The 15,609-nt window shown below is 43.7% G+C and overlaps 1 protein-coding gene across 2 annotated transcripts in view; it reads left to right on the forward strand.

The window, feature by feature from the left end:
- Positions 1 to 15,609, forward strand: part of LOC139173346 (mediator of RNA polymerase II transcription subunit 13-like) — a 94,749-nt gene that overhangs the window by 39,304 nt on the left and 39,836 nt on the right. For both annotated transcript variants that reach the window (XM_070763086.1, XM_070763085.1), the window contains exon 2: positions 7,134 to 7,371. In XM_070763086.1, the coding sequence (XP_070619187.1) occupies positions 7,134 to 7,371 (238 nt within the window). The remainder of the gene's footprint in view (positions 1 to 7,133; positions 7,372 to 15,609) is intronic.

The raw sequence follows: 15,609 nt of genomic DNA on the forward strand, positions 1-15,609 counted from the left end.
GGTTAACATGTTACACGATCCAAATTATGTTATTCCTACTTATTTTCCGAGCTTCCTTATAAAGGTAGATTCCAGGGAGATTGTGATCCCGCTATATAGAGCGCTGGTGAGACCCCATTTGGAATACTATGTTCAGTTCTGGAGACCTCACCTACAAAAAGATATTGACAAAATTGAACGGGTCCAAAGACGGGCTACAAGAATGGTGGAAGGTCTTAAGCATAAAACGTATCAGGAAAGACTTCATGAACTCAATCTGTATAGTCTGGAGGAGAGAAGGAAAAGGGGGGATATGATCGAAACATTTAAATATGTTGAAGGGTTAAATAAGGTCCAGGAGGGAAGTGTTTTTAATAGGAAAGTGAACACAAGAACAAGGGGACACAATCTGAAGTTAGTTGGGGGAAAGATCAAAAGCAACATGAGAAAATATTATTTGACTGAAAGAGTAGTAGATCTTTGGATCAAACTTCCAGCAGACGTGGTAGATAAATCCACAGTCACTGAATTTAAACATGCCTGGGATAAACATATATCCATCCTGAGATAAAATACAGAAAATAGTATAAGGGCAGACTAGATGGACCATGAGGTCTTTTTCTGCCGTCAGTCTTCTATGTTTCTATGTTTCTAAGGTACGAGAACCAATGAATATCTGGTCAATATCCAGTCATTATAAAGGTCTCAGAAGCCCAAATCTCGTAGAAATGTACCTACAGTCAGCATTCTCAAAAAAAAATATTACAGGAACTAATGGGCGTACAACCACAATTGAGCCCAAAATTGGCGTTGTTAAATGAGATATCTGTTAAGTGAGCTTTGCCCCATTTTATGACCTTTTTTGCCATGGTTGTTAAGTGAATCGCCACAATTGACAAGTCCGCCAGCTTCCCCATTGCTTTCACTTGTTGGGGATCCCGTGACCTTGGGTGGGATACAGCAAAGGTCGTAAGTCCGATTCAGATGCCAAGCGTCTGAATTTTGATCACATGAGCATGGGGGTGCTACAGAGGTAAGTGTGGAAAAAATACTCACTTAACGAATGCCTCACTTAACAACCGTGACAAGAAAGGTTGGGGAATGGGGCAAAATTCAGTTATCAGATGCCTCACTTAGCGACAGAAATTTTGTGCTCCATTGTCGTACATCGAGGACGAACTGGAATCACCTCTTTTGTTCCTTTTCACATTGATGCGTTGGTATTTCCTGTATATACACTGCTCAAAAAATAAAGGAAACCTTCAAAGAATACATCCCAGATCTGAATGAATGAAATACACTGATGCCTCTTCTTACAAACTATTTTCACCTTACAAACCCACCCTTGCCACTGGGATGCCCCGCCTCCGGACTTCCATTGTGAGCGAAGCACCCGTTTTTGCACTGCTGGGATTCCCCTGAGGCTCTCCTCCATGGGAAACCCCACCTCCAGACTTCTGTGTTTTTGTGATGCTGCAGGGGAATCCCAGCAGGGGAATCCCAGCATCGCAAAAACGGGCGCTTCGCTGGCAACGGAAGTCCGGAAGTGGGGTTTCCCAGCGAGGGGAGCATCAGTAAAATCACAGCATTGCAAAAACACAGAGGTCCGGAGGTGGGGTTTCGAGGACTTTGGTGTTTTTGCGATGCTGCGATTTCACTGATGCTCCCTTCGCTGGGAAACCCCACTTCCAGACTTCCGTTGCCAGCGAAGTGCTCGTTTTTGCAATGCTGGGATTTCCCTGCTGGGATTCCCCTGCAGCATCGCAAAAACACAGAAGTCCAGAGATGGGGTTTCCTGTGGAGGGGAGCATCAGGAGAATCCCAGCAGCGCAAAAACGGGCGCTTCGGCTGGCAAAAGGGGTGAATTTTGGGCTTGCACGCATTAATCGCTTTTCCATTGATTCCTATGGAAAAATTGTTTCATCTTACAAACTTTTCACCTTAAGAACCTCGTCCCAGAACCAATTAAGTTTGTAAGACAAGGTATCACTGTATTCTCATTTAATACTTTGTTCTATACAAAGTTGAATGTGCTGACAACATGTGAAATTAATTGTCAATCAGGCTTGCTTCCTAAGTGGACAGTTTGATTTCACAGAAGTTTGATTTACTTGGAGTTATATTGTGTTGTGTTCCCTTTATTTTTTTTGAGCAGCATATACTGTATATATATTTTGGTGATTTGGAGGAATTATCATTAGGCATTTTATTTGGCTCTTTTGACTTCTCCACCGCCTTAACTCTAGCTTTAAATCTGCCTCTGGTGGACAGCATATGATTGAGAGGAGTCGTAAATTAAGCAAATTGCTGCTTTCAGAATTGTGTTTGTGAGTGCGTTGTGCCTGCGCGTACAGAAACACCCATCACTTTCTTCCTTAGAGAATAAAGTCAGTGGACCCACCATAGAATCTCACCTGATAAATTACCTTTTCATTTACTTTACGCATAGAGAGAACTCACGAATTCCTGTCAATCGGCAAAATGCAAGTATCCAAAGCAAGAATTCTGAATAATGTATTGATTTCTTAAAAGAAAAGACTGTTCCGTGCCCTACCACTCCTTCTCAATTTGCTAAATGATTTTTTTGAGATGAGGAATCGACCATTCTTCAAGCAATTGATAAAGCATCTTTCCCGGTTAAGATTTGTGATGCCTTGTTGCTGTGATATGAAAGGCTAAACAGTGTGTTGGTTAGCAGCTGTTGCTGGTGATTATTATAATTTAAGAAAGTGGTAGAGATCAATAGGAAGTGAAATGTATACATCCCACCCCCCATCTTTTTTATTACTTATTTAATCAATGTATTAGCTGCCTCAGCCCTTCAGGCAACTACAAGTGATACTTGCATAAAGGAAAATAGTGGCCAAGATCTTTTTTCTTCTAAAGTTTCTTTTTTCTTTTCTGTTCTTTTTTTTTTTTGAAGCTAAAGATATTGACTGCCAGTTCAGGAATCCGTGTTTTATGCAGCTAGTAATACTCGGGGTTTTGACTTGCATTGAATTTCAGTTTTCAGCGCTAACAGGTTTAGCTATACACAGTGTTCCCTCTCTTTTCGCGGGGGATGCGTTCTGAGACCGCCCGCGAAAGTCGAATTTCCGCGAAGTAGAGATGCGGAAGTAAATACACTATTTTTGGCTATGAACAGTATCACAAGCCTTACCTTAACACTTTAAACCCCTAAATTGCAATTTTCCACTCCCTTAGCAACCATGTTTATTTATTAAAGTTTATTAAAAATTTTTTTATTAAAGGCAGAAAAAGTTTGGCGATGACATATGACGTCATCGGGTGGGAAAAACAGTGGTATAGGGCAGTGTTTCCCAACCTTTTTTGAGCCGCGGCACATTATTCATATTTTCAAAATCCTGGGGAACACTGAAGGGGGGGGGGGGGGCGGCTAAAGAAAAGTTTTGACAAAAAAAAATCTTCCTCCATTTCACTCTATTTCTACCTCACTCTTTCTCTCTATTCCTTCCTTCCCTTCTTTCTCTCCATCCCTCTTACTTTCTTCCTCTCTTTTTTGCTCTCTTTCTCTCTCCCTCCTTCCCTACCTATATGTCTTTCTCTCTCCCTTGCTCTCTCTGCCTCTCTTGCTATCTCTCTTTCATTCTCTCTCTTTCTTTCTCTCTCTTTCTCTCTTGCTATCTCTCTCTCTCTCTCTCTTTCTCTCTTTCTCTGTCTCTCTTTCTCTCTCTCTTGCTAGCTCTCTTTCTTTCTCTCTCTTTCTCTGTCTCTCTCTGTCTCTCTCTCTGCCTCTCTTGCTGTGTCTCTCTTGCTCTCTCTCTCTTTCTCTCTCTTCCTTTCTTCTCTGCGGAGGCCGGCGAAGGTTTTTCTTATTTTAAATGTTCCGGGTGGCAGGGGGATGCGGAGCCCGCACGCACACACACCCGACATTCCAAATCCTGCCTCAGCTGTGAGAAGAACGCCTGCCCCGCCTGTCCTGTAGCCCTTTCGCTGACAGCCTGGGACAAAAGCGCTCGGTGAAGGGACTGCAAGAGGGGTCGGTCGGGCGTTAGCAGCTGGATGAGGAGGACGAGAAGCCGCTGCAGCCACCCCCAATCCCCCCCCTTCCCTGGGTGCCTTCCAAAGGCCCCTGGAAAAAGGCAGGAGGTAGCAACGAGGCGCGAGGACAAGCAGGCAGCTTGGCGGAGGGGAAGCGATGAGGGGCTCTCCTCCTTCCCCACCCCCGCGCTTCTCTCCCGCCCCTGGCTTTTGCTTCGCCCGCAGATTTCCCCGCAGTTCAAAAGGAGGCAAGAGGTGGCCTGGATGAAATTGCGGGGAAATCATGGGGCGAAGCGAAAGCCAGGGCCTACTCGCAAAGGCGAGCTCAGGCTGCATGAGGAGAAAGAGGCGGAGGGAAAGAAGGCGACGGCAGCGGGACCTGCAGCTCGGTGGGCGTCTCCTCGTGGGATAGAATCCTCTCTTTCTCATGCTGCTCCCACCATGGCTGTGCGCGGTCCCGGTGCCCCTGGCTGAAGGTCGTCCTGTGGCTGGTCTTGGGGTTTATGGTTGCTTCCTGGTTCCCTCTCCTCCCTCCGCCTGTGTCTACCGCCAGCGCCTCATTCCTCGGAGCTGCCGCTTCCTTCCAGGCAGCCCAGCCACGCTGCCGTAAAAAGTGCAGAGGTTATTGCCGCCACCTCTGCCTCCACTCAGGGAGCCATCGTGGTTGAGCTGAGCGAGAGGAAAAGGCGCGGTGACCACGGTGGCTCCCTGAGTGGAGGCAGAAGCGGTGGCAATAACCTCTGTGCTTTCTACGGCAGCGTGGCTGAGCTGGACGGAGGGAAGCGGCAGCTCCCACTCGAGGAACCCAAGGCAAGGGGCGACGGCTTGGTGGGAGGCGACGGCGGGAGACACAGGCGGTGGGAGGAGAGGGAACCAGGAAGCGACTGTGAAGCCCAAGACCATCCACAGGACGACACTCAGGCAGGGGCGCCGGCAGCGCCCCGCCCAGCTGGAGCTTCTCGCGGCACACCTGGCCATGTCTCGTGGCACACTAGTGTGCCGCGGCACACCGGTTGGGAAACGCTGGTATAGGGAAAAAAACAGCGAAGTATTTTTTTATTAATATTTTTGAAAAACCGTGGTATAGACTTTTCACGAAGTTCGAACACGCAAAAATCGAGGGAACACTGTACTATTTCTAATTGAACTGTATTCCAAAGGCTTATTTTTTTAAATAGTTCTTCTCTGCTTCTAAGATCTTCTAATATCTGCATTCCATTCTAAGAGGCTAAAGCTTATGAAGAATGGTTGCTGGAATTGAGTTTAGTTTAGTCTAGTCTAGTGAAAAGAACAGGGTGTCTAGCAAACCTGGGAAACAGGGAAATCAGGGAATTATCAGGGAAATCAGCGGTTTGGGAAATATCATGGAATTGTCAGGGAATTTGTGAAATAAAAACCCGGAATAAATCAGGGGACACAAACTGTATTAAAATGTTTAAAAGTCAGGGAAAAATAATGAAAAAAAGAACAACACACCAGATCATACTGCCTGGCAGAGTCAAGCAAAAATGAGCATAACTGTGGCAACAACTTACCGATATTTCTCCATGGCTTAGCCGTTTGGTATGGCGTCATCTACGACCGGGCCTTAACTAGATCGCAAGTTACAGGGAAATGTCAGGGAAATATCAGGGAATTTCAAAATACTTTCCCCTTGGGCACCCTGAAAGAAGGACTATAGCAAAGTTCCAATATTGGAAGGGCTGCCACAAAGAAGAGAAAGTTAAACTATTCTCCAAAGCACCCGAGGGCAGGACAAGAAGCAATGGATGGGAACTAATCAAGGAGAAAAGCAACCTAGAACTAAGGAGAAATTTCCTGACATTGAGAACAATTAATCAGTGGAATTATTCAGAAGTTGTGGGTGGTCCATCACTGGAAGTTTTTAAGAGGAGACTGGAAAGCCCCTTGTGCTATATTGGTTGCCGATCAGTTTCCGGTCACAATTCAAAGTGTTGACCTATAAAGCCCTTCATGACACCGGACCAGATTATCTCAGGAACTGTCCAGTCTCTTCTTTAAAAAAAAAACATCCAGTGATGGAGTGCCCACAATTTTATCTCAGGGACTGCCTTCTGCTGCACGAATCCCAGCGACCAGTTAGGTCCCACAGAGTGGATCTTCCCCGGGTCAACTAAACAATGTCGCTTGGCGGGACCCAGGGGAAGAGCCTTCTCTGTGGTGGCCCCGGCCCTCTGGAACCAACTCCCCCCAGAGATTAGAATTGCCCTTACCCTCCTTGCCTTTCGTAAGCTGCTTAAAATCCACCTCTGCCGCCAGGCATGGGGGAACTGAGATACACTTTCCCCCTAGGCCTTTACAATTTTATGCATGGTATGTTTGTATGTATGATTGGTTTTTATATAATGGGTTTTTAACTGTTTTTAGTAGTGGATTTTGTTATATACTGTTTTACTGCTGTTGTTAGCCGCCCCGAGTCTGCGGAGAGGGGTGGCATACAAATCCAATAAATAGATAGATAGATAGATAGATAGATAGATAGATAGATAGATAGATAGATAGATAGATAGATAGATAGATAAATAAATATAGCGTCTTCTGCTTGAATAGGGGGTTGGACTAGAACAGTGTTTTCCAACCTTGGCCACTTGAAGATATTTGGACTTCAACTCCCAGAATTACCCAGCCAGCGAATGTTGACTGGGGAATTCTGGAGTTGAAGTCCATATATCTTCAAGTGGCCAAGGTTGGGAAACACTGGACTAGAAGACCTCCAAGGTCCCTTCCAACTCTGTTATTCTAGTTTGTTCTGGCAGGATTTACAAGAGCGTGTGACAGTGTATACTATATCACAGTTTCTTTTGCATTGCAGACATATGGAATAATTCTCCTCCCTCTTTTCCAGGGGGATAAAAGTGTAAATAACAATTTACGCTGTAATTTCATTTATTCATTTATTTGGTTTAACAGCATCTCCGGTTAAATAGGGCAACTGACCATCAGGTGGAAATATTAAGGGGAAACAATCCTTTCCGTGTTAAAACTATTTTCATTTGGATGATGCTTTTTGTAGTTGAGAAGCTTAAGGTTTTAGAATCCGGGCGGGGGAAATAATCCTGCAAATCAGTTGGCTGTAAAAAACTACGAGTTTAATAACATGTTGCCTTTTTTTTTTTTGTTGTTTCCCGCAGGCGGAACTGACAGGCATCAAGTGGCGTAGGTACAACTTTGAAGGTCATGGAGACTGTGGACCTATTATCTCAGCCCCTGCTCAAGATGACCCAATTCTCTTGAGTTTCATCCGATGCTTGCAGGCCAATCTGTTGTGTGTCTGGCGCCGTGATGTCAAACCGAATTGCAAGGAGCTGTGGATATTTTGGTGGGGAGACGAACCAAACCTGGTAGATGTCATACATCATGAGCTACACAGTAAGTATATATGTATATATATATATACATACACTGCTCAAAAAAAAATAAAGGGAACACTCAAAGAACACATCCTAGATCTGAATGAATGAAATATTCTTTTTTTTTATTATAAAGTTTTATTTATAAACATATTTACCTATAACACACAAAACAAAGACATTTAAAAACATTGGACATTTGTGTAGCAAATCTGTGTTACGATTTGTTATTGTGCTCACACACTATGACACCACTATTTTTACATATTTATTGTAAACAGGTTTTTATACAGTGATCTTATTTTATATATCTAATCCTATATCTATTTTCCCATTAATCTCTCTTTTGACTTTTCCATTCCTACTACTATTGTTATGACTAAATGTATGTTTGTTACTTTGTCCTTTTTTACAACCAGCAATAGAACAGCCTCCAACCTTTATAATATTCTGACTTTTCCTTATTTTTTATTTCCAGTGTTAGTTTGCCCATTTCTGCACAAGCTATTATTTTGAAATATTCTTTAAAAAAATTATTTACAAATATAATACATGGTACATAGAATACCAAAAAACATTACATTACATCCAGTAAGAAAAATAAGAAACACCGAAAGCAAAAAGAAAAAAGAATAGAATAGAATAGAATTTTTATTGGCCAAGTGTGATTGGACACACAAGGAATTTGTCTTGGTGCAGATGCTGTCAGTGTACATAAAATAATATATACATTTGTCAAGAATCGTGTGGTACAACACTTAATGATTGTCATAAGGGTCAAATAAGCAACGAAGAAGCAATATTAATAAAAATCTTAGGATATAAGCAACAAGTTACAGTCAACATGGGAGGAAATGGGTGAAAGGAATGATGAGAAAAACTAGTAGAATAGAAGTGCAGATTTAGTAGAAAGTCTGACTGTTGAGGGAATTATTTGTTTAGCAGAGTGATGGCGTTCGGAAAAAAACTGTTCTTGAGAAAAGAAAGAAAAAACAAAACAGGACAAAAAACCCAGAAAAAACCGAAACCTATATATTAAAATAAAGGCTCAGTACAGGATCAGTATCTATATTCTTCCGAAAAAGTCAAGTTTTTTACTATCATTTTTGTTTTAGCTTGGTTAATTTTTAAACCTGCCACTTTGCCAAATTCTTCCAGAACTTTTAAAAGGTTTGGTCCTGTGTTAGTTTGTCCATCTCTGCGCAAGCTATTATTTTGAAATATTCTCATTGAAGACTTTGTTCTGTGCAAAGTTGAATGTGCACAACAGCATGTGAAATTGATTGTCAATCAGCGTTGCTTCCTAAGTGGACAGTTTAATTTCATAGACGTTTGATTGACTTGGAGTTATATGGTGTTGTTTAAGGGTTCCCTTTATTTTTTGGAGCAGTATATTTCCCTCCTCAGCTTCAGTTCTGAATTCTGCAATGAAAGCCTCTCTTTAATGTAGCATTTGTGGTCCTTGAATTATGACCTTAGTTGAGCCCAAACTTGCTAAGTGAAACATTTGCCCAATGAGTTTTGCCCCATTACAGGCTGTTTACTGCATCCCTGTGGTTGTTAACACGATTATTATGTGAATCTGGTTTCTACATCGACTTTGCTTGTCAGAAAGTCATAAAAGAGGATCTCCTGATCTCTGCACACGAAAGTCGACATAAATATGTGTCAGTTGCGTCTGACTTTTGATCATGTGACCACGTAGATGCTCCCAAAGGTCATGTGAAAAAAAGGGTGACTTCAAACGGTCATTGAATGAACTGTTGTAATTCGAGGAATATCTGTATACAGGGTGTCCATCAAACCTGGAAAACAGGGAAATTGGGGAATTATCAGGGAAATTGGTGGTTCGGGAAATATCAGGGAATGATCAGGGAATTCGTGAAAAAAACCAGAATAAATCAGGGGGAAAAAACAAACTGTATTAAAATGTTTAAAAGTCAGAGACAAATCATGTTTTTAAAAAAACGGATCGTGCTGCCTGGCAGAGTCAAGCAAAAATGAGCACAACTGTGGCAACAACTTGCTTTCTCAGCTACCAATATTTCTCCATGGCTTAGCCATTTGGCATGACGTCATCTACGATTGCGCCTTAACTAGATCGCAAGTTATAGGCAAATGTCAGGGAAATATCAGGGGATTTGAAAATGCTTCACTCCCCCGGACACCCTGTGTATACACCAAGACCTCCATTCTGTTTGTTTATTTTTTAAGATGATGCCTTGGACGAGAAAACAATTGGATTGCCTGTGAGAATGCTTGCGGTTTGGTCCTTTTGAGTAGACTCCAAATGTGCATATTGAACTAAAGTAGATCAGTGAAGATTATAAAGGCTTGGTGACTCACATAAGCCTCCATGTAGACACTTAATCGCCAGTTTTAAACCTTTTTTTTTTTTTTTTTTTGCTTTTGAAATTATGCCGACGGAAATGTGGATGAATTGGTACATTTGCCCGAGGAATCAAATCTCCAATTCGTTGCCAGCTTTGTCTTCCTTTATGATGTTTGTGCCCACCCCACCGCCGTGAGCGTTTTGCGTTGAACCCGGCCAGCATTTGTAACGTGGAGCCAAATGATGAAGATAATTTCCCCTAATTTCATAAAGCCATTTTTACCCCAGGGCGGATCAGTGGCTGTGCTTTTGGAAACGTCGCTTAATTTTATTACGTCATCCTGAAATTAGTGGAGACTTTATCTCATTCAGGTATTTCTTCAGCACTGGTAGATTGCTTATGTTACAGTGCGGCGGGAAAAATGTGATATTTTTTTTTTTGCAGATGTGGGAGGAGGAGTGACAGAACCTGGGGGTGGAGTCAAAAGAGTGGTCAGTCTAGAATCCCTACAGAAAAATCGGAAACTTCAGATCGTGCAGAATGCAACTGCGAGAGCAATCATGGGCTTCCCAAAGTATGCCCATATTACTCCAACACTCCGCAGTCTGCATTGGTTGCCGATCGGTTTCCGGTCACAATTCAAAGTGTTGGTTATGACCTATAAAGCCCTTCCTGGCACCGGGCCAGAATATCTCCGGGACCGCCTTCTGCCGCACGAATCCCAGCGACCAGTTAGGTCCCACAGAGTTGGCCTTCTCCGGGTCCCGTCGACTAAACAATGTCGTCTGGCGGGACCCAGGGGAAGAGCCTTCTCTGTGGTGGCTCCGACCCTCTGGAACCAGCTCCCCCCTGAGATTAGGATTGCCCCCACCCTCCTTGCCTTTCGTAAACTCCTCAAAACCCACCTCTGCCGTCAGGCATGGGGGAATTGAAACATCTCCCCCTTGCCCATGTTGTTTTGATGTATGATTGATTGTGTGCTTGTTTTTTATATATATTGGGGTTGCTTTTATGAATTTTTTAATCTAAAACTGTAATTAGATTGGTAAATATTAGATTTGTCACTATGTACTGTTTTTGCCATTGTTGTGAGCCGCCCCGAGTCTGCGGAGAGGGGCGGCATATAACTCCAATTAATCTAATCTAATCTAATCTAATCTAATCTAATCTAATCTAATCTACATAGTCACAAACTAACTTCTCTTGAATTCCATTGAATGCTTCGATTTCGCTGAGGTTTCCCTTGCTGGGAAACCCCACCTCCGGACTTCCGTTGCCAGCGAAGCGCCCGTTTTTGCAATGCTGGGATTCCCCTGCAGCATTGCAAAAACGCGGAAGTCCGGAGGTGGGGTTTCCCATGGAGGGGAGCCTCAGGGGAATCCCACCAGCACAAAAACAAGTGCTCCAGCTGGCAAAAAGGGTGAATTTTGGCCTTGCATGCATTAATCGCTATGGAAAACACTGTTTCGTCTTACGAACTTTTCATCTTACGAACCTCTTCCCGGAACCAATTTAGTTTGTAAGACAAGGTATCTTTGTACAGGTAATCCTTAACTTAACGGCCACAATTGAGCCCAACATTTCTGTTGCTAAGTGAGATATTTGTTTAAGTGAATTTTGCCCCGTTTTACGACCTTTCTCGCCATGGTTGTTAAGTTGAATTACTGCAGTTGTTAAGTTAGTGACACGGTTGTTAAGTGAGTCTGCCTTCCCCCATTGACAATGCTTGCCAGAAGGTCGCAAAAGGGGAATCACATGATCCCAGGACAGTCCAACCGTTATAAATATGAGTCGGTGGCCAAGCGGCTGAATTTGGATCACGTGACCATGATGGGGATGCTGCAACGGTCGCAAGTGCGGAAAACGGTCATAAGTCGCTTTTTTGAGTGGCTTTGTTTCAAAAAAAGTTTGAACGGTCACTAAATGAACTGTTTGTAAGTCGACTACCTGTACACAATCCTTCTAGACTCAGGGAAGTCTTAATTGAATGTAGTTGAATTTATTTGATTTCTATGCCGTCCAATCAGAGCGGTGACATAATATAATTACAGTGATATAATACACAATAAAATACAATAATAAAAGAAGTCAAAATTAAAACTAAAACATTAAAATAATAAAAAATAATGAAATACAATAGTCTTCCATCAAACACCTGCACAGCACTTAGTTAAAGAAGTTTCGAAACCTTGCTCTGAAATTTTTTAAAATCTTAGACGCGAAACCCTGAAACGACGACTTTCTAGTTCTGTTATCCCTGTGAAAACGAACCCTCCATGCAGCTTTTCAACCCCGCCACCTTTTTTGATTATCAGGTGAAAACTCTTTTATTGGAAAAACAATGCCGCATTTGTGTAATCCTGGCTTAAAACGAAAGAAAACTGACCTTTTTTGTCTCTCTCTCTGTGTGTGTGTATTTGTTTGGCTTTACTAATGATCGGTGATTATAGTTTTTGATTGCCTTTTGTAAGCTGCTTTGTTGGCTGACGAGAAGGATAAAAATATATATATTTGACTAAATAAATTAAAACAAGTGAGCTGTTTAATCTGCAAGGGGAACGGCTGCGGTAGACCATCTGGGCCCTTCCAGATGTTGAAATAAAACTCGCCCTCCTCACTGGAAATTCTGCTGGGTGGAATCGCAATTCATATGTCGTTTATTTAATTCATTTTTATTGAAAAATAATTATACGGTCTTGGTATCTCCGGTGTAGGAGATGAACAGAGTGAGCCTGAGCGAAGGGTCAAATGCATCATCAGTCCCCTTTGCGCCCACCAGAGATTTAAGTCCAGCAGCCCACCAGCTCCATACCACCAATTTTCTTTGACTGTTAGTAGCTCAGATTTTTGTAGTGTCCTTAACCTTGCAACGAGCCTTTATATTCATTTGAACCGCCTGGATTTCCTGATTCCGACATCCGAGCAGTATACTGCAATATATATAATGAGCCGTGGTGGCACAATGGGTAGAGTGCAGTACTGTAGAAAAAAGGGAAAAAAACCAGAAGGGGAGCAGAGGGGGAAAAAAACGGTGTCGAGAGATAGAGAGGGAAAGAAAAAGGCAGCAACTTTTGGCACTCTTTAGTACAGTAGACCAGTGTTTTTCAACCAGTGTGCCGTGGCACACTAGTGTGCCGCAAGACCTGGTCAGGTGTGCCGCGAAGAAGGAAGTTCAGGTTCCGGTCTCACAACTTTTTGCTGAGAGAGTGAGAGTGAGAAAGAGAGAGAGAAAGCAAGCAAGAGAGAGAGAAAGAGAGTGTGTGTGAGAGAGAAAGCAAGAGAGAGAAAGAAAAGAGAGAAAGAGAGAGAAAGCAAGAGTGAGAGAGAAAGAAAGCAAGAGAGAGAGAAAAGGAGAGGAAGGGAGAGAGAGAGAGAGAGGGAGAAATGAGCAAAAATGGGAGGAAAAAAGAGAAATGAGAAAATGATTGAGACAGAGAATGAGAGGAAATAGAGAGAAACAAAAGAGAGAGAGAAGTGACTCTCGATTTAAAGCATATGATAAAAAGCACCCAAAGAATAAGAGAGAAAAAACCCCAGCCCTCACCTGTTTTTGGAAATGGTTCAAGAGTGTGTACACACACACACACACACACACATACACACACACACACACAAAAGGGTGGGGAGGAGACAGGGATGGAAAAAGAAAGGAGAGTGTCTTAGGGCAGGGGTCCCCAACCACCGGGCCGCGGACCAGTACCGGGCCGCGGGGCATGTTGCACCGGTCCGTGGAGTCAGCAGCTGCCAGTCCTCCTGCCGCCGCCCCCTCCCTCCAGTGCTTCATCTCCCGCTAGGAAAGAGGCCTCGGGAGGCAGGTTCTGCCGGCCACAGGGCGATGGACGGGACAGAGGGGTGGGAAGGACCGGGAGGCTCAAGCCTCTTTTGGCTTCTGCCGTGGCACGCCTTTGCGTTTTTGGCTGGGAGGGGGAGGCAGGAGGGCCGGCCTGATCCCCTCCCTCCAGCGCTTCACCTGCCGCCGGGCAAGAGGGTTTGGGAGGCAGGTTCTGCCGGCCACAGGGCGATGGCGGGAAAGAGGGGCGGGAAGGACCAGCACCCCCATGCTTAATCCCGCCCCCAACCACACCCCTTTCCGCCCCCACTGGGCCATAGAAAAATTGCCTTGCTGAAACTGGTCCCTGGTGGAAAAAACATTGGGGACCACTGTCTTAGGGTGTCATTTTGTGTCATTTTGGTTGGTGGTGTGCCCCAGGATTTTGTAAATGTAAAAAATGTGCCGCGGCTCAAAAAAGGTTGAAAATCACCGCAGTAGACAATGACAACATTACAACCGCAACCTCTTTTTTTTTTAACATTTACACAACATTACAGGCAGGCCATGTCTATGACAGTAAATCCATCTAATTAGCCAAAGCAAAAAGTTTCATTTGTGTTTTGTGTTTTTTTCCCTCCCTCTTGCAAGCGGAAACCCCCCAGAAGCAATTTCAAAACAGAAAGAAAGTGAGATAACAGTCGCGTTCTTTCTGGACTGCGGTGGTCGAACCCCCACCCTTTCTGGTTTTTTTCTTGAACGCTATTCTTTGTTTGTTTGTTTATGTATTTGTTTGTTTGTTTATTGGATTTATATGCTGCCCTCTCCGAGGACTCGGGGCGTCTTACAACATATAAAAACCAATACAAAAATATCCTACTCCAATTAAATTTAAAACTAGTTAATCTAAAACCCATGTTTTAAAAAAACCAACCATCCCCATTCAAAGAGGGAAACCTACATTTCCATACATTGGCCAGGGGGCTGGAAAATAATGACCCCAAGCCTGATGGCACAAATGAATCTTCAGACTCTTGGGGAAGGTGAGGAGGGTGGGGGCAATGCGAATCTCCAGGGGGAGCTGATTCCAAAGGAGCCCCCACAGAGAAGGCTCTTCCCTTAGGCCCCGCCAGACGACATTGTCTAGTTGACGGGACCTGGAGAAGGCCAATTCTGTGGGACCTGACCAGTTGCTGGGACTCATGAGGCAGAAGACAGTCCCGTAAATAATCTGGTCCGATACCATGTAGGGCATTATTATTATTATTATTATTATTATTATTATTATTATTAATTGGATTTGTATGCCGCCCCTCTCCGCAGACTCGGGGCGGCTAACAACAATGATAAAAAAACAGCATGTAACAATCCAATTAATAAAACAACTAAAAACCCTCATTATAAAACCAAACATACACACAAACATACCATGCATAACTTGTAATGGCCTAGGGGGAAGGAATATCTTAATTCCCCCATGCCTGGCGATAAAGGTGGGTCTTGAGTGATTTGCGAAAGACAAGGAGGGTGGGGGCCGTTCTAATCTCTGGGGGAAGTTGATTCCAGAGGGCCGGGGCCGCCACAGAGAAGGCTCTTCCCCTGGGACCCGCCAAATGACATTGTTTGGTCGACGGGACCCGGAGAAGGCCAACTCTGTGGGACCTTATCGGCCGCTGGGATTTGTGCGGTAGAAAGTGGTTCTGGATGTATTCTGGCCCAATGCCATGTAGGGCTTTAAAGGTCATAACCAACACTTTGAATTGTGTCCGGAAACCAATCAGCACCCAATGCAGCCCACAGAGTGCTGGAGAAATATGGGCATGCCTAGGAAGGCCCATGAATAATAATAATAATAATTAATAATAATAATTTATTAGATTTGTATGCCGCCCCTCTCCGAAGACGCCGAATGACCGCTCGCTCGGCTGCATTTTACACGATTTGTAGTTTCCGAACGCTCTTCAAGGTAGCCCCATGTAGAGAGCATTGCAGTAGTCGAACCTCAAGGTTTTAAGGGCGTGAGCGACTGTGAGTAGAGACTCCCTGACCAGATAGGGCCGCAACTGGTGCAGCATTTTTTAAAAATAGAATAGAATAGAATAGAATTCTTTATTGGCCAATTGTGATTGGACACACAAGGAATTTGTCTTCGGTG

This window comes from Erythrolamprus reginae, chromosome 10 (genome assembly GCF_031021105.1).
Source record: "Erythrolamprus reginae isolate rEryReg1 chromosome 10, rEryReg1.hap1, whole genome shotgun sequence".
NCBI classification, from domain to species: Eukaryota; Metazoa; Chordata; class Lepidosauria; order Squamata; family Dipsadidae; genus Erythrolamprus; species Erythrolamprus reginae.